At 47.8% G+C, this 21582-nt stretch overlaps 1 protein-coding gene across 3 annotated transcripts in view; it reads right to left on the bottom strand.

The window, feature by feature from the left end:
- Positions 1–21582, bottom strand: part of Trim66 (tripartite motif containing 66) — a 43337-nt gene continuing 21755 nt past the window's right edge. For 2 of the 3 annotated variants that reach the window (XM_060367071.1, XM_060367070.1), the window contains 10 exons: positions 11678–12199; positions 11339–11531; positions 9717–9777; positions 9147–9321; positions 8566–8855; positions 8064–8190; positions 7205–7279; positions 6789–6941; positions 6172–6420; positions 1–5348 (listed from right to left, as the gene is read on the bottom strand). In XM_060367071.1, the coding sequence (XP_060223054.1) occupies positions 5289–5348; positions 6172–6420; positions 6789–6941; positions 7205–7279; positions 8064–8190; positions 8566–8855; positions 9147–9321; positions 9717–9777; positions 11339–11531; positions 11678–12199 (1905 nt within the window). In that variant the 3' untranslated portion in view covers positions 1–5288. The remainder of the gene's footprint in view (positions 5349–6171; positions 6421–6788; positions 6942–7204; positions 7280–8063; positions 8191–8565; positions 8856–9146; positions 9322–9716; positions 9778–11338; positions 11532–11677; positions 12200–21582) is intronic. The other variant, XM_021636281.2, reaches the window with a different exon arrangement.

The raw sequence follows: 21582 nt of genomic DNA, 5'->3' as shown, positions 1-21582 counted from the left end.
GTAAAGGAAAAGTGCTATTTTTTTTATTTGATTTTGAATGTGAGTGTTTATTTAAAATCAATTATGCTTCCCCTTACATCCCTTCCTTGTGCCCCCAGCCACTGTGGATGAAATGAGCACTCTAGGAAGGACATGGGAGGAACATGTCCAGGCACCCAAGAAGCATACAGCTCGGGGTACGGGCATATGGCTCAAGAAGCAGCACCAGCCAGTGAAGACTTTCTTCAGAGCAGCGCACTTTGGCCTGTAGAGACTGTTGCCCTGCCTGGCTGGGACTTCCCTAGCTATGTCCCCACCCACAGAGTTCCTCTGTTCTTCTGTGGCCTGAACTTCAGACTTGGGATTATAGTTGTCATGTTTAGAACTGTAGAACCTCTGAGAGGTCCCTAACTTTGTAGACGAGAGAACTGCACTCAAGATCACACCTCTCATCACTGGCGATGCCAAAACCCAGATTCTCAAACTCAAGTCAGGTGTCCTTCTACAATGTCTCCAAGAAAGCAGCTACCGTCTGCCTCCATAAGGATGGGAGATGACCAACACAGGTGAGAAAGACCCATGGGAGGGGTCTGGGGGAGCCAGGCTCAGCTCAGGAGAGGAACCGCAGCACTGCTCAGTCTCCCCTCCCTCGAAAAGGTCATGGTGGCAGACACCCCCCAACACACACTAGGACTGTCCTACCACGGCATGCAGCCATACATAGAAGCATGCCTTCTCATGATCTTCAGCTTCCTGCTGACTGAGGCAGCTTCCATCTGGTGTGGATCACAGTGGTGAGTTGTCCAGATGGCAGGTTGCAAGCTGCAAAATCCAGCCCCCACTTAGGCTGACTGAGGTGGGCGCTCTTAACAAGCAGGTCTGTCTATGTTCTCCTGGGAGCAACAGAGGGAAAGGCTCAGCTGCAGAGCTTTCTACAGGTGCTCATGAACAAGCTCATCAGAGGAGAACCAAATCAGGAAGAAGGGATTCATAAAAAACAGAGAGGAGTCAGGAGCACCTATGAGTCTTCTTGCTTACCCAGGCCCTGGAAAGGAGAAAATGACAAGAGCCAAACACATTCCTCTGTCTCGGTTTCAAACAAGCCCATCCTTTGTGGCTGAGCAAGAGCTAATGCAGCAACCCCAGATATCCTAAGTGATGAGTGAAGAGAGTGCAGCATGAAGGGAGGGGAGGTGGGTTGAGACGTTGTGAGGGGTTTGAGACAGTTGAAAAGTGAAAGGCCTTCATTTCATTTGGCAACTGTATGGCCACTTGGTGCCTCCTATGGAAACCTATAGAGGACTAAAGAGGAAGGACAATAAAAGGAAAATATTCTTTTGTTGTTTGCTTTTTGAGACAGGGTCTTACTGAGTAGCCCTCACTGGCCTGGAATGCACATGTAGACCAAGCTGGCCTTGAACTCCCAGAGATCAACTAGTCTCTGCCTCCCAAATGCTGGGAGGGTGTATGCCACCACACCAGCCAAATAGTCTATTTTAAAAGAAAAATGTGAGAGCCAGGCATGGTGGCATATGCCTTTAATCCCCAGTGCTTAGAAGGCAGAGGCAGACGGATCTCTGTGAGTTCAAAGCCAACCAGGTCTACAAAGAGAGTTCCAGGACAGCCAAGACTGTTAAACAGAGAAACCCTGTCTTAAAAAAAAAAACAAAAAGAGAAGAAAGAAAGAAAATGATGGACGAGGGAAAAGTCTATGACACAGATGTGACATTTCTGTTTTAATCTTTACAGAACTTTTTGATAGGCTAAGTAGAGGTAAGCAAAGGAGAGAGTGCATGCAGAATACAGTAAGTGAAAAACAGACATCCTCAGAGAACACAGTCAGAATAAGAAAAGTGCAAAAGAAGAAGGAAAGGAAGTGAGGCAGGAGACTCACACACTGGTCAACAGGAAGAAGGAGAGTGGGCCGGAAGCCCGGGCCATAGGAGCTCTTTTCAGGGAAGCAAATGGTGAGCTGTTGTTGGCTAATAGCAAAGATGAAGGACATAGATCAGAGATACAAATAATACCAATTCCAAGAACTTCCAGTCAATACTGAGGCTGTGGCTCTGAGCCTGCCACGCTTAGGAGCCGAAAAGGCTCCAAAGCAGACTGACGTGGAAAATGGAGAAAGTGGAAGCTGGAGAGGTTAGGAAAATTCCAGGTGCTAATAAGAAAATAAGGGCCCTGGGTGCAGGCTGGAAAGAGGAGGAAAGCCTGGATAAGAATGAAAGTCTGAAAGAGAAGAATACAGCCATGGAGATGGACAAGGGAGGAGGAAGTGCACAGGAGTGTGAGTGAGGCTGGAGAGACACAGGTGCGAAGACTCCGCTCAGAAGTTCATTCCAGGACCAGCACAGTAGGAATGGGAGTGGAGCAGAGTCCAGAAAAAGAGGCATACAAACACCTGTGGCTAAACTCGGACGAGAAAGCCAACATTTGTTGGGTTTCCAACAATGTCTCACATGGAGCAATGTCCATGGAGGGCCTGGTGGCTGCTATTCAGCAAGGTTCCTACAGCAGGTGTGTACCTGGTATTAGAATTCAGGAGGCTCAGCCTACCCATGTTCTGTATGTCCATCCTGTGTCTGTTTTCATACTAAAATCCCCTTTGTGTCCACTGAAGCCACCCTACTCTCGAATTTCTCAGCACAGCCAGAAACAAATTTCTAACCTTCTAGGGCTGCACCCGACAGTACAGTAACCAGAAGTCAGTGCATTTCCATCGCCTGACTTTGTCCACGACCAAAGCGCTTAACTGACTTTACAATGGGACCATACGGGAACTGCAGGATCCAGTGAAAATGTTAAAGAGCCGAAGATCAAAAGTTACTTAGTGAACAGGCATTTGGTTTTGTTTTTAATTTTTTAAACTTCCAGTTCCGTTTTTTGCATGCAAAAAAAATATTTTAAACATGACTTTAAAATTTTGGTTCCAGAAGGAATTCCACAAGCTAACCAGTGTAGGGAAGGAATAGTGGACCGGGGCTTTACATCCTTGAAGAAAAGGGCAGCCCTCTTCCTTATCTGCCCTGCCCATGTGCCCAGAGGGGGCATCTCCGCACAGAGGGTCTCTAAAATAAGAAGGGAACAGATGAGTGACCACATTTTCAAGATCTCTGAGCCTAGAAACTGGTCCTTGCCCTAACAGGGCACACTCAAGCCACAAGCTGTATCAAGACAAGAGAAGCCAAGCTTTGAACCAGGCATTTCTGTTTTACGGCCACAATCTCCAAACGGTCCAGGAAAGCCTGTCAGGCTATCATAGCATTCAGTGGCTTTCCAGTGCCAAATACCATAAAGCAGTAGGAATAGGGGTTACAGAAAAGTAAGATGTTCAAAGGCAGGTCAGGACAGAAGGAGCCTCACCAGAACAGTCAGAGAAAAAGATGCAGAAGTCAAAAGAGAAACAGCCGAAGCCCCAAACCAAAAGGCTATGTGAACACAGGCGCAAAGCCTGCTTTCAAAGGCTACCGGACTACCAGCACGCTGAAGGTCCCACTGCTGGAACTGGACAGCAGGATATGGAGGCCCAGCTACTGGGGAGAGCTTGGGAGCTCTGCTGAGTGACAGTGGGCAGTGGGCGGGCCTTGCCTCAGGTGAAGATATTCCTTCAGTCCAGTAGTGCTTTTGTTGATTCACAGGGAAAGAAGAAAAGTTTTCTGGTAAAAAGAAAATTGCTTCCCAGCAAAGGCCCTATGAATAATCACTTCCTTAAACTCTTTGCAAAAAAAAAAAAAGTCCCCTGAAATCAGCCAGCTGTGCCTCAGGACCAGGCCACTGAAATGCCAGGTCCACAGCTCCACCAGCAATACAATCAATAGGTCCTTCCCCAACCAAGCCCTTGTTTGGGAAGAAGCCTGTATGTGTCTCAGAAGCTTTCTCACAAACACCCTGCCTATGGCAGATTTCTGTAAGTTCGAAATCTCACACTAGTCTACAAAGTGTGGCCAGCCTGGTCTACAAAGTGAGTCCAAGACATACAAGGATACACAGAGAAACCCTGTCTCGAAAAAACCTAAAAAACCAAACACCCTGCCTACAGTGTACTGATCTGTCTACAATGTAGCCTGCAACTCTATTGCCACCTCTCTGTTCCCATGCTTCCAGAATGCCTTTCTACGTTCTGTGAGAACTATAACCCTAACGCTGCTTCAGGGTCACCAAAGGATACCAGCTTCTCACCTCTCCATTTTCCCCTTCTCTGCCCTGAGCCTGTGAATGCCTAAGCAGACTCCTGCGGGACACTGAGCCTTCTCCAGCTTCAACAGAAAAAAAAAAGGGGGGGTGGTGACAGTGCTGGCTGCTTCTGGGCCATGAGCAACATGGCCACAGTTCTGATCTTTGGCTGTATGAAAAAGTAGAAAACTAGAACTGTGGGCAGGAGAGGCCTGGCACACTGCACTGGCTGTGGCTCATTCTTGCCAGGGAACCCTGTACCTGCAGCAGACACATCACACTTCTCCCAAGTAGAACTGGAGATGCCAATGTCTGAACAGAGAGGATCAAAGAAGAGCCACTGTGTGTCATAATAGTCATGTCTGGGAAGGCAGGCTCTGGAGTGCTATTAGCCCAGAGTCAGGACACAGAGGGACAGACTCTGAAGCTGGCATCTTCTGGGTGTGAGTGGGGACTGGTCTTTGCACGACCACCCAGCAAGAGTGCCAAACCACACATAGCATTTCACAGTGACCACCTAAGTCCTACTTGGGAAAGCAAACATGAAAAGCAAATACCCTGAAAACCGTTAGAACCCAAATAGGCACCAATTGAGACCTAGGGCCTCGAGAAGCCTCCATTATTCTGCCAGCAGCAGATGCCTCTGTCCCAACAGGACGAGCAAAGGCAAACAGTGACAGTCTTTGGCTGTGCTGGGACAGGGACCACAGGCCTGCCATATATCCAAACCTCGCTTCCTTTCTCATACCCCCATCTAAGCCAGGAGAGTTCAGACGCGCACAATGCTCCTGAGTCCTGGCCGCTGAGAGGTGAGCAAAGTGTGCTCTCCACAGATGAGAGCTCATCAAGGAAGCCAGGTCCTCCTGAGCCTGAAGAGGCACAGAACCTCTATGTCCGATTACTCTGGCAATAAGGAACACCTCCCTCTTCCCTGTTTTACTAAAATCTTCTTTATGGTAGATGTACTATGGCTCCCAAATAAATGCTGGCGATGCAAATGATGAAGGGAGCGCTACACGCTCAACAAGACTCATCTCACAGTCACACTCTGAAGAGAATAAGCTGAAGGGTGGGGAGGGTTGGTTGAGAGGATTGGACATCAGCCACCAGAGTGCCCCATTTCCTTCCAGCTCTCACACCTGCGAGATGCTGTTGCCCAGGCGAAATGGCATTCTCTTTGTCTTTTCATTCTCCTGAGATAAAAGAAAAATCAGAACACTCAAATTTGGATTTATTAAACTGAAGGGGGACAGGGTCAGGATTGGGGCTCCCCACACTGGAAAAGCAACAGAAGAGCTCACTATATATTCTAGACACAAGTGTTGTAAATAATCAGGGAGTGCTGGCCAGACCTTGGCACACAGGAGGCCAGCAAGCACATTTCAGTGGAATCTAACAGAATGGCTGTGCGTAATGGCACATGCCTGCAGTCCTAACACTTGGGAGGAAGAAGTAGGACTGTCACAAGTTTAAGGCCAGCACGATCTCTAGAGTTAGTTCCAATCCAGCCTTGACTACATAAGTAAGAGCTTATTTCAAAAAGGGAAGGAAGGATGGAAAAGGGGTAGGAAGAAGTAGGGAGGGAAGGAAGGAAGGGGGAAAGGGAGGGAGGGACACAAGAAGGGAGAGAAGGAAGGAGGAGGCTGATCCTTCAGGTCCACACAGATGAGAACAGCCAGAAGGTGTTAGAATTCTCTCTGTTGCAAGCAACCCTCTGCTTCCTTTCTGTATCAAGGAGCTAAAGTGGTCCCTCTAGCCCAGGGAGGCCCTGATAGTTCTTTCTATGGGTATCACATTCATGGTATAGTCTAGCCAGTACTGAGCTGGGGGTAGAACACTTCCTCAGTCTAGGTCTGTGAACTTGCTAGAGGACCCTGGGCAGGACCATGGACGCCTTGGAATGCCAGGCTTCGCTGATAACTGGAGTTGGTGGTCTCTGTGCCGCCCTCCCTTTCTCACATGCTATCCTGTGTTCTCTGCATGCTGCTCCAGTGACCCTTGCCATCACCCACCCACCTTGCCTGCTGGCTGGCTGAAGCTCTTTACCATATGCCGCCTCCGCCTCTTGGGCTGGATGCCTTCCTGCGTGTAGGGAGGCCACGGGAAGCCCTGAGGGGTGGAGCAGCCACTCTCGCCAGATACGTCCTCAGAGTCCGAATCCTCTTGCTGGGGCTGGGCAAAACATTTGTCTGGGTAGATCTCCTTTAGCCAGCCCTCAAAGAACACTTCCAGACAGCGACCAGCCTCTGCAACCTCCGAGTCAGGCTGATGAGGAGAGACAGAAGTGTTCAAGCCTGCTTCCACCGGGCCCTCTCCTCTATGCCCTCCACCAAGAAGGACATAGGGAATACAAGCCTGGCTGGCCCAGGAAGCTCATCCTGAGAGGCCTGCGGCTTGGCACAGGCCCTAGGACTCAGGATTAGGTAGCAGCTCATGAAGCAGAAGTGAGCTTGGTAGGTATCCACAGTTGGCCAGTTACTAGCACCTCCCACCCCCCATTCTTCTGAGTCCGAGCTTAGGGCCCACCTTTGGGAGAGGGATTTTAAACCATAGCAAACCCCAGGAGCCTGCCCCACCCCCAGCTGTGACAGTCTGGGGGTCACTGTGAAATAGAGAAAACAAACGGAACATACATAATTGAACTTAGCACAGTTCCAGAACATGAGTCGCACGTCTGACACCACTTCCTCTGGAGTGGTGTAGTGAGCTGGGTCCTTCTTTTGCAGCTTCCTCCGGATGATGGATAGGTCCATGGGCCTCTTGATAATCTGGTAATAATGCCTAGCCTTGGTGAAGGAGAGAAGGGGAGGAGGAGATGAAGAAGAGAACATTGCTGTAGGAATAGACAGGAAAGAGGAGGAGGTGGGGGATGAGTTGAAATATAAATGGATGAATAGAAGAGATGAAGAAAAAAAGAGGAGAAGCTGACACTTGATAAGTCAGGTCTTCTGCAGTAGCAGCTGTGAGGAGGAGGCCGCCATGACACCTAGGGGTCCCCTGAGCAGAAAGGAGAGCAGCAGGCAGAGGCAATGGGGGAGGGGCTCCTTACCAGGGGGCTGACTGGCTCGTGGAAGGGCAGGCTGAGGCTGTTGCAGCACAGGGACAGGATGAGCTTCTCACACTTCTGCAGAAATGACAAGGGGCAAGTAGCACACTGTCCTGGCTCCACCTCAGTAAGAACTAAAGATAGCAGCCCTGGATAAGTATCTGGCTCTAATCTGATGGCAAGGGTGCCAGCCACCCTGAGAATGCAGTTTGTGCTCTCAGGCCAGGGGAAAACTGCTGGGAAAAGAACTGTCACATAATGGCCACAGGCCAAGTCCTTAGGCTTGGCCCATGGCAAGACCTTAACCCCCCATCCCTATTTCCCCTCCCAACCCCCACTCCCACCCCAACCTCCCCCCCCCCCACCAAAGCTCCTGTGTTGAAGCCTTGGTCCCAGGGCAGCAGTTTGGAGGCAGGGCACTGGAAGGTGACTTAATCAAGGCTCCGGATCAATCCACTTCTGGACCACTGGGAGCTGGGGAACCTTTAAGGGGTGGCGGCAAGTAGGAGGAAGTGGCTCAGCTGGCCACATCCCCGCAGGGCACATGCTCCCCCGGGGCCATGCTCCCTCTTCCTGCTTCTAACAGCCATGAGTGAGCTCCGCTCTCTCACATGTTTCCCACCATACTGTTTCTGCCACACACAGACCTGGGAACTATGAAGCCAGTGACCATGGAATGGAACCATGGGTCAAAACAAACCAGTTCTGCTTTAAGTTGATTCCCTTGGGTATTTTGTCACAGTGATGGAGAGCTAACCAACAAAGCCCACCCTCCCGCAAGGTTTGCCATCCCCTGGAAAAGCATTAGTCTGGTGGTGCAAAGGGCTGCCTCACATGGAAAACTCTGCTCCCCAAACCCTACCTTCTGGTCCCACATGCTCAGGCCGGGAGGTGCCCTCATTCCAGGCTGGCCAAGGCGGGCATTCTCACAGTCGTACTCCACCTCAGGCTGTGTCAGGCTGCGGCACAGGGTGCACACCCACTCTCCCCTGCATAGCACGCAAGGCCATATTAGAACTCAGCATCCTCCCCCATCTCTGCCGAGACAGGCATAGAGAAGTGGGGAGACTGTCAGAAGGCCTGCATCCGTGAAGGGAATGGCCTAGCAGCCACAGACGTGAAAGAAGTAAAATAAATGAGAATGCCATGAATTCAGGGGAAAACAAAACAGGAGTCAGGGAGGGGATAGGGCTAGGTATGGGACAAATGTGAAGAGAAGCACTCCGCTGCAGTGCCCACAGCCTCACAGAACTGGAGTCGGTGCAGGCCTGCGTAAGCCCATCCTGGGAGAGCTGTGGGACTGGCCAGAATCACAACATGGCCCTGAAGATTACCCTGCTCGGCAGGTGATGGGTGTGACTCACCCTGGGAAGCTGAGCAGGGCTGGCACATGGCAGGAAAGGTGGTACACTTTGGGGCAGCGGTCACAGCACAGCAGCTCCCCACCATTGAGGCACACAGCACAGAAGTCCTCATTCTCTATGGGGACTGGGGTGCACTTTTTGGCTCCTGGAGCTCGCGGAATGAGTCTTTGCTCTTCAGAAGATGTGCTGTCCACCTCTAGTGGCCGCTGCCCAGTCAGAGATGTGACAGTGACTTTTCTTCCCCCCAGACCTGGGCCTTGGGTGGCATCAGGCAGGCTGTTCTGGCTGACCTTGGGGAAGAAGGAAGTCTGAGCCATCGGAGCACAGCACTGACAAGTGGTTGGCAGGGTTGGGATCGGGGTGGACTGACAGAGAGTGAGAACTCACTCTGAGGACCTCTTACTCCAGGGCCACAAGCCTGAAGAGCCAGCTAACCCTGCTGTGTCTCACAGATCCCATGCAGCAGAGGACAGGGCTAGCTACAGCCCCAGTGAGGTGCACTGAAGGCCCTAAAGTGAGTATTCCAGCAACAGCAAAGGAAAAGGGACTCGTCGCTGGGACCAAGGAGAGCCAAGCAGTACCTTAATGGACATACTGGAGGACTCCGTGCCACACTCGATCACCAGCAGGAAGCTCCCATCCTGGCTATTCTTCTGGGGCTTCAGCTTAAACACGGGCATCTCTCCTGATGAGGCAGCACAGATCTTGAGTCGCTCCAGTCGTACATAGGGAATCTTGGGCTCACTACTGAGGGCTCTGTGGTAAGAGAGACACCCTGGGTCCCAGCAGGAGCCTCAATCCTCTAAATTAGGCTCTTTATGATCCCACAACTGAATAGCTATTCAAGGTCTCCTCAGTTAACCCTTTATAGGTCCACATTCTGCCCCTGCCAAGCTCTGCCCAGCCAACCCTGTCAGACACTGGAAAGACTCATAGTACCATCTGCAGTCTCTTGGCAGGCCCTACAATGCCTGAGACTCTCCCACGACTATTACAGGCACCCACCACACAGACCCCACTTGAGGCTCAGCAGGGGGTAGCGATGGGTACGGACAAACTTCTGCTTCTAGTTCTCATACAGGATTATTTCCTGTGCCAACTTCTCAGGACAGGAAGCTGAGGGTAAGAGGGCTGGGCCAAAAAGTCATTACCTGATGCTCGAATTCTCTTTTGTCTCCAGTGCTAGGGCTCCTTGTTCAAAATTCTCACATTCTAAGACAAAAAACAAATTAAATAGTTCTGACATACATTTGTGGCAACAGTCTCTGTCACTTAGATCTTTCACTCATTTTTTTTTATTTGGATTTTTGGTCACACATCTGCCACACAATTGTTACCAGCAGTGTGTTCATTTGTGGTGGTAACAATCCTACTCTGGGTCTCCTTCCTCAGAGAGGATGAAAGCCATTATTCTTTTTGGCAAAGATGAACACAAATAATTTCAAAGGCTGTCAACAAGTAAGAACAAAGGCAGGCACTGAGCTCCATCTTCCAAGAGCTCGGGAATAACCTGTTTCCCATGCACTAGTCATTCTCTGCACCTCTGCTAGTGCTGGGATCCTAGCAGCACCCATAGGGGTCAGAACCTATGCCCTAGGCACAGCACAGTCAACACAAATGGACAGAGAACAATGGTGAGGCACAAACAGGAACTCCCATTTATTAGCACTGTCCTATGCACGTTCCTAGAGCAAAGCTAGGTCTAAAATTTTAATTTAGTTCCATAAAATATAGGGTTATTACTATACATAATAAGAACCTATATTTTTTTGTTTTTTGTTTTTTGAGACAGGGTTTCTCTGTGTAGCCTTGGCTGTCCTAAACTCGTTTTGTAGACCAGACTGGCCTTGAATTCACAGAGTTCCACCTGCCTCTGCCTCCCTGAGTGCTGGGAATACAGGTGTGCACCCCCACACCTGACTCAATAATTTTTCAGTTGGTCTGTCAATATAAAGAGAAAAATAGTCCACTTGGTGGTATTGTTGTTCTTGTATGTACTGAATATCTATGAAATAGACTGGGCTATTTCAAAACAATAACATTACAGATAAAAAAAAAATCCTAAGAGACCAGTATTTGACTCTATCTTCTTGACTAGCCCTGAAACAAACCACTGAACCACTTTAAGAAGGGATATTGGTGGGGCTGTCAAGACATCTCAGCAAAGGTATAGTATAGGTTTGTTATAGGTGTGGGTATGGGTGTTTGTTGCCCAGTCTGACAACCTGAGCTTGATCCCAGGATCCTCCTGATGGAAGGAAGAAAACCAGAAGAAATTCAGAACCTGTCTCCAGTGGTCCAGATTCCCTTCACTGTGAGATACTGCCCAAATCCACATGACTGCCGAGTACACGGAAAAGTCTTGCTGTTATAGACTAAGCAGCCGAGTCCCATTTAGCTGAGGCAGATGGCAAATACTCATTTCACAAAAAGAAAGAGCTGCTGTCCTAACTAGATCCACCAGACATGCCTTTTTAATCAACATTTTGCCAAGGCTAGCTCTTCTGGAGTGATTCCTTCCATTGTGCTTACATACAAAGCCAGACTCCCTAGAATGTATTCTGTGGGGAAGGTTGCAAGGTGGCCACACAGATCAGTGCTGCCTATGGCTTGGGAAGTAGGAGTATGGGCTTTAGGACAGAAGTTAATTCAGCCTTATAAGCAGCATCCCCCAGGCTGAGCCCATCCCCTGCCTCCAACTCACCTGGGGGTGCTGAGTGGCCTGCTCAAGTCTATGGCTGACAGGAAAGGCAGCCACTTCCTCAAGGCTCACCTTTTGGTTTCCGGTACTGTTGCAGGGCAGTAGATGTGTTGGTCACTGGCGCCAGGAAAGGTTTTTTCACAGAGAGGTTAATTGGTTCCTCCAGTTCTGAGGGAATAGCTAAATCCTTTGGACCATCCAGACTGGAGGCTCTCGGGCCTTTTCCTACTGAGTCTATGAAGCGAGTGCAATCCTCAGTTTCCATCTGTCAAAGGGAAAGGTCAACAAGAATCAAATCCAACATCCTGGCCATCAGCAAAACCAGTAACTTAAGGCTAAGGTAAGGCAGCTGGTGGCCAACATTTTGCTTCATAATAAGCCAAAGTTGAATGCCACTTTCCCAAGACCTACCTTACACAAGGCATTCTCCAGGGAGGACTCAGCCCCATCCCTGGGGCCCAGGCTCTCAGCAGGTTGGCCAGAGCCAGGACTGGAAGTGGATCTAGTCTCCACATGCACATCAGAAACCGGAGGCATGCCCTGCAGAGAACAAGCGGCCAGACTCGGCACAGCCTGGGTATGCCCAGACATTAGGCTAGGCCCGGCCTGTGAGTGATTGCTTGGCAGGCTTGTGATGACCTGGGAGGAATCACCCCTCAGGTTGGGCATGGGCTGGAATGTGCTGCGCACAAGGTTTGGCGCTGGCTGCAGGTGACTGGCGGGCAGGCTTGGCACGGCACGGTTTGAAACATTCAGCAGGCTGGACACAGTTTGTGGTGGGCCACTCAGCAGGCTCGGAATTGAGTGGGAGGGGCCAGCTGTCAGGCTGCTCACCCTGTGGACTGGTGGCTCTATGGCCCTCGACAGCCTGGCAGATGACAACTCCATCTCCAGGGTGTTGGAAAAGCCCATGATGCTCATGGAGGTGGAGTGCTGCAAAAAAAAGGCCACAGGTAAAGCTGGGCTAACAACCAGGAATGTAAGAAGAGGGGAAACCCATCCCCAAGAACTCTGATTCCATTTGCCTACATTTAGGGGCTGCCACTAAGGTAAGGTAAGGTAAGGTAAGGTAAGGTAAGGTAAGGTAAGGTAGGCATGAAATCCTGCCAACTCCCACCACCAAAGAAGCTACTAGGTATGACACAGAGGGATGCACAAGCTAAGGGGGGGGGGGGTGTTTGTGTGTGTGTGTGTGTGTGTGTGTGTGTGTGTAAGAACAAGACAGAATGAGAAAAGGAGAGAACCTACTTCCTCACCTGAAGCACACAAATGTCCCATGGGCTATATCTCCCACCCCTATTCCTGTACTTAAGCAAAGGGTTAGTAGGACTTTCTCATGTCATATTTCCAGTCTTGACTAATGCTATCTGTGGCTTCTCTTCCTTCCCTTTAAGAGGTCTTGTGGGATCCCTTCCTACCTCAAACCGGCCAGAAATTAAAAAAAAAAAAAACAACTGTGGTCTACTTCACAGCACGCCAAGGTTCCGGGGGCTCTCGTCCTGTCCAGGGAAACCAGCACAAGTCCAGAGCTTGCAGCAAGCTTGAAGCTTGTCTTAGCATCAGATGAGGGGGTTCATTCAAGGTAGTGGAAGGTCTTTTCTAGCCCTGGTATACCTGCCAAAGTCACTCCAAACCACAGGAAGGGAACTTCAGGGCCCCACCTGTGCAGCCATCAATGAGGCAAGACTGGTCCAATCAGAAATCTAACTACTCAGGATCCTAAGAAGAGGGGACTTGAAACTTGAAGGAAGAGGAGTTGAAGATATGAGTGATTTCAGTCACTGTATGTTCTCTTTCAGATTTGAAGAAAGAAATTTGATGGAGGTGAAAAGGCAGGAGACCAGGTTTTAAATGTAACTTTCATGAATTTGGAACTTTGACAAGCCTGCTCTTGAGGAAAAGAAAGACTAAATATAAACCAATTTGTCTGCTTTTTAAAATCAAAGGGAAAACACTAGAGCATGCAGCTCTAAACTTTCAAGATCAATGTCCCAAATCCTTCTTTTCCCCAGGTGTTCAAATTTCCTGACGGCAGTAAACACTTCAATACATTCTTGGGTTTCAATACAAAGGCAGTAAAGCTATTCCCTAGTAAAGAAGACTGTCTTCCTCCCCAGGAATGTCATGACTGGTCACCCAGCTCTGCAAGTCAGAAGCTAAGAGGAAACATCATAGGGGCACCCCTTCTTGCTCCCAAGCTAACACCAGGCGCTGTAGTTAAGATCTACCATTACACCCCCCTCTACTGACAGAGCCAAAGACTAACCTACTTGCCTATCTCCCTAGAAAACAAGAGTGGGTTCTCTGCAGAGAGGGAACACACATCAGACCATATCAGATCTTTTCATTAAACCCTGCAGTGTGAATACAAAAATGCTGATGAGACTCCCAAGACCCAGGTGACCTGTGCCTTCATCCTTAGCAGCCACAAACAAAGAGCAACCCCCATTCTATTCTCTGTGATCCAGAGCAGCCCTCACCCCTCCAGAGACTGCCTTCTCTGCACAGAACATTCTCCTTGCTCCATTCCCCTGCTCTGCTTGCCTGTCAGAGCTCAGCTCCACTGCCAGGATATTGTTGCTGCTTGTTTTTTGTTGTTTTTTGGGATTTTTGTAACAAAGGTTCTTTCACCTTCCATGCCCTTGAATCTCCCAAAATATGGCTTTCAGCTTCATGGCCCATCCATTGATACACTGATCACTTGCTGTTCCCCTGTGAAACTAAACTCGATGAAAGCACAGAGTTTGGTCTATTCTGTTGACCCATGTTATTCCTAGACCCAAGAGTAGTGTCCTAGGGAATAGGTGACCTAATGAGCTAATTGAAATTTCAAAACAATGGTGTGGGACTGTTGATTCTGCAAATGCCCAGCTGAGTAAGCAGCAACTCTGCTCCACTCACAGCTGACTAAGTTTTCCCTAAAATCATGATTGGCTTTGGGGAGCTGAAGAATTTATTACATTCAAGGTAACTGGCCAGGGCTTTTACACACACTGTTCAGCTAAGCCCCACAACAGCCATTAAGAAGCTCTTGTGGTGAAGGTTAAAATATGCAATCTATGCAAACACCTAGAACAACCTCTGGCGTAGTACTGCAGGCCCTGGACATCTTGGCTGGCCACTGCTGTTGTATTTTGTTGCAGAGGAACACAAACGAGGCTCAGAAAGTCATCTTCAGATTTTTAATGTTTCCATATAACACGGTCTTTAATGTTTCCCATGTCTCTTGTTTATTGCATAAAGAAATACAATTGATTTTTGTGTTGATCTCGTACCTAGACTCCTCATTGGACTCACTCTGGATTTTCTCGGCACACCTGTTATGTGATTTATTATAAATAAGACCATTTCTTTCCCTTCTTTGATGTTTTTCTGCCTTTTGCCAATAACTGGTCCCTTCTGGATGAGTTTGCATCATTATCCTGGTAACATTCTGATGCAGAGGCATCAGTGTTTCAGTGTTTCACCTACAATGCTTAAGGCTTTTCTTAGATGTGAGTGCAGATCTCTAACACTCCAAGCCATACTCAGTCAGGGCCTGACTACCTGACTGCTGTTTCCTCTGCAATCCCATTTCTGTATCCCTCCCTCAGTTGTCCTCCTTCTCCTTTCCATCACCCTTCTTTTTTTCTCTCCATTGGTGTTATCAACCTTTTTCTCTTCTCTCCCTACCCTGTTCCTGTATAAAAGTTAATAGCTTTTAAAGCTTATGTTTCCTTATTGTTAGTTCTCAGTTTTCAAAATAGATGATTTAGCCAGGCAGTAGTGGTATACACCTATATCTCTGAGTTTGAGACCAGCCTGACCTGCAGAGTGATTTCCAGAACATCCAGGGCTACACAGAGAAATCATGTCTCAAAACACAAAAAACAACAAAAAAAGATTTAAGCACTTTTAATTTATCTTTCCAAAGAAAACTGTGATTGTGTGTGTGTGTGTGTGTGTGTGTGTGTGTGTGTGTGTGTGTGTATGTTTTGCTGGTAGCTCAATGTCTTTAGTAGAAGCTTTCAATTCAATAAGAAGTTTACATTCCAACAACAACAAAAAAAAAAAAAAAAAAAAAAAAAAAAACACTACAGAGCAAGGATAAAAAAATGTTCCAACCAAAGGGAGTTAGGCATAAGCACAGAGCCCAGAAAAAGAGACCAAGGCCAGAATCCATTGGCTTTCTGGCTCGTGAGTGAGTGTGCCTGAGTCCTCCATGTGTCCACTGGCTCTGCCTTGGCCCTCTCCTCTTTTCTGCTACTGCCTTTTCTGAGCCTTTTGGTGAGACTACGGCTGGCTAGCCTTGTGGGACCTGGGAGATACTGCAGGGTGAGCTGTCCCCTAGTGGTCCTGGTTGCATACTACCACAGCTCTCTAACAGCCTGTACCTTCCTTATCTACCTACAGACAAGAATATCTGGTGATTGCACTTTATAATATAGAACAAACAAACCCTTTCGACTGGAATATTCCTTTTTCCTCCATATGACATTATAGTTAACGTAGTTCTGACGTTCATTTTATTTACCCATGACACACATTGAGAATTACATAAACATGTAGCTGAGAGTGACCTTGAACTTCTGATCCTCCTGCCTCCTCCCCCCACATGCTAGGATTAAAGTCATGTGCCATTAGGCCCAGTTTTATATGGCAGTAAGGATTGAAGTCAGGGCTTCGTGCATGCTGCAGAACCCATTTAGAGCAGGCACTTAATCATTTGAGTTCTGCACAAAGCCAAGTCTCAAGGAGCAGACCTATTAGAGGACAATCAACTACTTTCTCCCAATTTCTAACTTCATGCAGTGACACATGAGTTCATAAAATGACAGAGTAAGAAAAGGACAGGCAGACTGAGCCACAGAAGAATTATGCAAACTGTCACAGTTTATTCTGAAGCAAGTCTGCTGGAGATCTGCTCCTATAACTCATCTCTGTCATCTGCACATCTATAGCCAATCATGAGGCAGCCAGTGCCAGCAAGAGTGAAGTTCTGCTGGAGGTCACCAAACCTGGGAAACTTCCATGGGAGAAGGAACTCTGAAAGAGTGCTATGAGCAGTCTAGCACTGACCCCATTTCTACAGGCCGTAAAAATACAATGGCAAGGCTGGAAAGATGGCTCAGTGGCTAAGAGCATTACTGGCTGCTCATTCAGAGGACCTGGATTTGAATCCTAGCACCCATATGGCAGCTCACAACTATCTGCAGCTCTAGTCCTAGATGATCTGATGCCCTCTCCTGGCCACCAGGCATACCATGGTACACAGACATTATATGTGTGTGTGTGTGTGTGTGTATGTGTGCGCGCGCACGTGTGTTTGTGTGTGTGTGTACATATATAAGTAAAACACACATATACATAAAATAAATAACTCTCAACACACATGTGCACATACATGCACACATGCACAGACATGACATTTCCAGAAACTATGTACACCATGTTGATGACTTTTTGATAGTTTTTTGTCTCTATGGAATATAGTGCTACCAACCACTAAACCAAAAAGTACTTATTCCATGTGTAGAAAGAAAGTGAAGAATCAACAGGCTTCAGGATACTCTGCTGCCAATGCCACAAATGAGCATAGGTGAGAGCAAGCCCAAAGGGGCAAGTAGAGCCAGGGAGGAGGGAAGGGCTTCTAAAGAGCATGCTAGGGCTGGAGAAGGGCTTGACAATGTGGCCACATTGTCTGGTGTTCAAGGCTTGACTCAGAAGGGGCTTCTGCCGGGGGAAGAGTGCCTGCTCTCTGCAGCATCCAGTGGGTTCAGAGGTCAAACAAGAGAAAACAAAAGTGCATTTCCTGCCATAAAGCTTCACAAGATGATGGCTTACTTACTATCTGAGCTGTTAGCAGGGAGCTGACACATCAACTTCATCACACATAAAACCTTCAGACTTCATAAAATATGTATTTTGAAGTTTGCTAGCTAAAGTCAACCATTTTCTAGTTCAGAAAGGAAGAGTCAAATCACCAAGAAAAAGTTGCCCTGATACTGAACTCAGGTCTTTAGAGGATGAGGGGAGACCTCCCTGAGCCTAAGAACCTATTCTTAACTTCCTTAATTAGCATTGCCTCACTTGCTCCTAACCGTCCTGTCCTTCCTCCTCCACACCTGTATGTTTTGACTCTTCAGTCCCTTTCCTCTCTTTTGCCTTTCTCCTTATGTCAATGTATTTGTTCCTTTGTTTTGATGCGGGGTCTTGCTATGTGGCTGAGGATGACCTTGAGCTTCTGACATTCCTGCCTCACCTCTCAACACCACTACTTGCACCCAGTTCTTGAGGCACTGAAGGTGGAGCTCCAGGTGCTGTGCACACTAAGCAGGCACCTGAGCTCCAGCCCAGCCCTGTCTCCCCTTTCTGTGTACTTGTGTGAGCATTCATTGGTCCTTTCCTGTGTCCTTACCACCTGACTAGCCGCCTTGCCTGAGATTCCCCCTAACTTTCCGTCTCTGCTGATACTCACCCATGCAGCCCTCTGCCCAGCCCTTGGCCTGTCTTGTTTTTCCTGGAACCTGCTGCCCACCCTCTCCCCACTTCACCGCCGACAACTCCTTCTCGAGTTCAGTGTATTGACATTACTGTTCTAGTGTTTGCCACATATATTCCCAACACTCAGAGAAAGCATTGCTCTCTCACTTAACAGGAAGGAAAATTGAGACACAGAGTGATTACCCAGCTTTCCCAAGTCCATCTAGGCTTAAGACTGGGAATCCTGGTCTGGCTGGGAAAATCTGCTGCCTGGTCTTAATTTTGTGCCATTGGCTAAAAATCAGGTGCTCTAGTGAGAAGTAATTGTGAAATAATAAACAGACACATAGTACGCATGGCCTGAGTTTATTGTGTTTCTTTCTGGTTCTTCCAGCAAGATTACATTTCTGGGGATAAACAGGGAACAGGGAAGATAGCTTGGTGTTCCTTGTCAGCTCATTCCCAGATATCTGAAACATACTCTTTTAAACAGAAAAATGAATCAATTTAAGAATATTATTTTGTCAGGGTGGTGGTGGTGCACTCCTTTAATCCCAGCACTCAGGAGGCAGAGGCAGGTGGATCTCTGAGTTGGAGGCCAGTCTGGACTACAGAGTGAGTTATGGGACATCCAGGACTTCACAGAGAAATTTGTCTCAAAAACAAAAAGCATTATTCTGGATGGGGTGACTTGTAAACTCTGCATAGCCTCATTAAGCAGAACAAATAGAGCCTAACATGTAAATTGACAGCTGAAACTGAGCCCCGTGATGACTTCAGAGCCATTTAAGAGTGGAGGGCTGAACTTGTCCTTTCAAAAATCTCACATGCTGGCTTTTCTTCAGGCTTCCTTCTTGGGAACTTCTAGTGTATAAATCCTAACTCCCTAACTCAAGCTCATTGCTTGAATGTAGAAAATTAGTAATTTCTTAAGTTGGGCATGATGACATGCCCCTTTAACCCAGCACTCAGAAGGCAGAGGCAGGAGAATCCCTAAGCCCTGAGAGTGTTCCAGGACAGCCAGGCCTACACAGAGAAATCCTGCCTCAAAACTTAGCCCCTCAAAAAAAAAAAAAAAAAGGAAGGAAGGAATGAAGAGAAAGAAAGGAAAAAAAAGAAAGAGAGAAAGAAAGAAAGAAGCAACTTGAAAGAAAACTTGCATGATAAAGCATGTTAAGTATATGCTGCATGTAGGTCTATAATCTCATACATGATAGAAAGCCCTGGGTTTGTGCCATTTGTCTCTGTTGTTGCTCCAAGGCTTTGCCTGCTCATTACTTGTTTCAGGATGTTTCCCAATGGTTAATATCACCAAAGAGCACCGGGTTATGTACAGTTGGAAACTGGACCAATGACTTGGGAAGCGTGTCTTAGACATACTGAGGGCTCTTGCTCTGGCTGAGTGTGCAGGTAAGGAGAGGCAATTTACCTTACAGAGGTAAGCTGACTTAATTCAGTGCTGAAAAGATCTGAGTGCTTCAGCAGCTTCATATAGGCAGGCTGGATGAGCAGTAGACAGCAAGACAGCCAGACAAGGCAGACGAGGGAGCAACTGCCTAGTCTAGTAACCGGTGTCACATACTGGCTTTTTACAGGTTGATTCTGAATGATAATGTTGTTGCTCTTACTGTCAATGCGTGCTTGTCTACCTCAAAAGGCTCTTGTATTCATTAAGGCTACTCTAATAGGCACACAGACATCCCACTAACCAGAGTCAAATAGGGTCATTGGAGATAAAGAGAAAAGATGTGAAAAGTACCTAATGCCTTGATGAACTGAGAAAAACAAAGAGGCAAAGGGGACCTAGAGACTGATGTGGGGAGGAAAAGGAAAGGCATGAGGGGAATTCAGTAAGTCTGAAGTGAAAGCCAGCAGAGTGAAACTCACAAAAACCTTGGAGGCTTGGGAGAGTCTTGTCAGGACGCTGGAGGAAAACCTCAGCCTATGAATAAATGCCTGCTTCCTTGAGGACCAGGAGATGTGGGCAAAGGTGAAGGAAATCACTAGAGAGTTAAAAAAAGAGCTCTTTAAAGGGGACACATTCAGTATTTGGCTTGACTCTGAGGGAAGAGAGCAGCTCAGAGCAGTTCTGCAGGTGCCGAGCAAGGCCCAGGACATGCCTTAAGAAAGCTTCACCAGGTCCTGGGAATATTCTGGCTAATTTCAGGGCCATTTTATGCGATTACTAGATCATTGCTGAAGTTGAGTGTCCAGGATCTGGTCAACAGCAGTGGATTCAGGGATGTGAAGGTAAGATGGATTGTTTCACATATGCCAGGGTTACAGCAAGAATTTAAGTTCGTAATGTCTCATCTCTGGGCTAGAATTTCCTCTTCCCCAGGCTGATAGAAATCTCATGGTGCTGTTCTAAGAGTTATGAAGAGTTCGGGCGTCAACGTGCTTGGATAATGGTGTAAGTGCTTCCCACCTCCGCCGTTATCCTTTGTTTATCCGTATCTCCCTTAACAGTCTGGGTCTCAAGAATGCCTACTGCTTCTGCGTCATTTGGTGGAAATACAATCCAGATTCCTCTTAAGCCATGAGCAATACCCCAGGGACCTCGAAGTCCTTCGTGGAAGAAGTGGTGCTGCACTGTGCAGCAGAGAGCTCACCTGCAGGGGATGAAGGACCCAGCTGGGCTCTCTGTGGTAGCTATGGTCCCCTGAGCATGCTCTAAGGACATGATTGTGTGTAGTCTTCATTGGGTACTTAGTTCAGAAGTATGAAAAGAAGCCATTGGAAATGTCTTCCAGATTCACCAGGGACTTAAGGAGATTGTGTGTGGAGCTGAACCAAGACTAGGGAGCTTGGGCAACAGCCAGTGCCAGGGGGTTAAAGTCGAATCATCCTGCTGGGTACATGGAAGGTGGCAGGACAAGCTGAGAGTGCACGGCTTCTCTCTCTAGAAAGCTCATTCTAGAGCTTTCTCGTCTCATCTTCAGCTGCAACGTCTTCACCATGAGGCCATTTAGCAGCAGCAGGTGCTCTGCTCTAATCAAAGTCCTCCTAGTGGCAGTAGAGTACATGGAACGCACACAAAGAGCCTAGTGCCACCAGATGCCTCTGGTCTAGGACTGTCAGGTGGACATTTCACTTCCCTGGCACCCATTTGGCCAGCACATGCTGAGTGGCTGCAGACCCAAACATTTTTACCAAAGACAACAAAGGCCAAAGGAAGCTGGATCCTAAGGACTCTCCCCAGCAAAGTCCCAGGCTACTTCAAAGACAAAATCCAGCAGGTGAGAGGCTAAAATGGAGTCCTCTTTCTCCCACTGCAATACACACAGAAGCCACTGAACCCAGTCACTAAGTCGGGAGCCTGTATTCTGGTCCTAACCTTGCCCATAGGCAGCTGTATGAGTATTAGGCGGGTCACTTAATCTCTCTGTGTCTCAGTTTCCACATCTTTCAAAGGGGAATAAGAAAGTGGTTTCCTCATAGCATTGCTAGGATAAACAAAGACACAAAGTGGAATCAAAATGTAAAAAAAAAAACAAACTTGTGGAAAATTGTTCTGTTTTTAAATTCATAAAGTATTATTCAGTAATCCAGTGCTCAAAATATTTGGTCTCCTCAAGCTCCATATCTTTTATTCCACTCAACCCCAACATAAAAGCAATAAATTCCTTCAAATTAGAGCACTTTTCTTTATGGAGGCCTCCCTGCCAATCCAAAGCTCCCTCTGGGCCATGATAACAGCCCTTCTCTGGGAACCTCAGACATGAAGCCTTATGAAAACACCCTTGACAAATGCCAGGCTGCCTGCCTTCCCCTTGCTCCAAACCACAACACAAACCGATCATGAGGACCAAGAATTTATAGTTACCAGAGCTGACCAACCCCATCACCAACCT

Source organism: Meriones unguiculatus, chromosome 14 (assembly GCF_030254825.1).
Source record: "Meriones unguiculatus strain TT.TT164.6M chromosome 14, Bangor_MerUng_6.1, whole genome shotgun sequence".
NCBI lineage: Eukaryota > Metazoa > Chordata > Mammalia > Rodentia > Muridae > Meriones > Meriones unguiculatus.
Note: the sequence above shows the minus strand (reverse complement) of the source record. Positions and strands in the feature narration are given on the sequence as shown.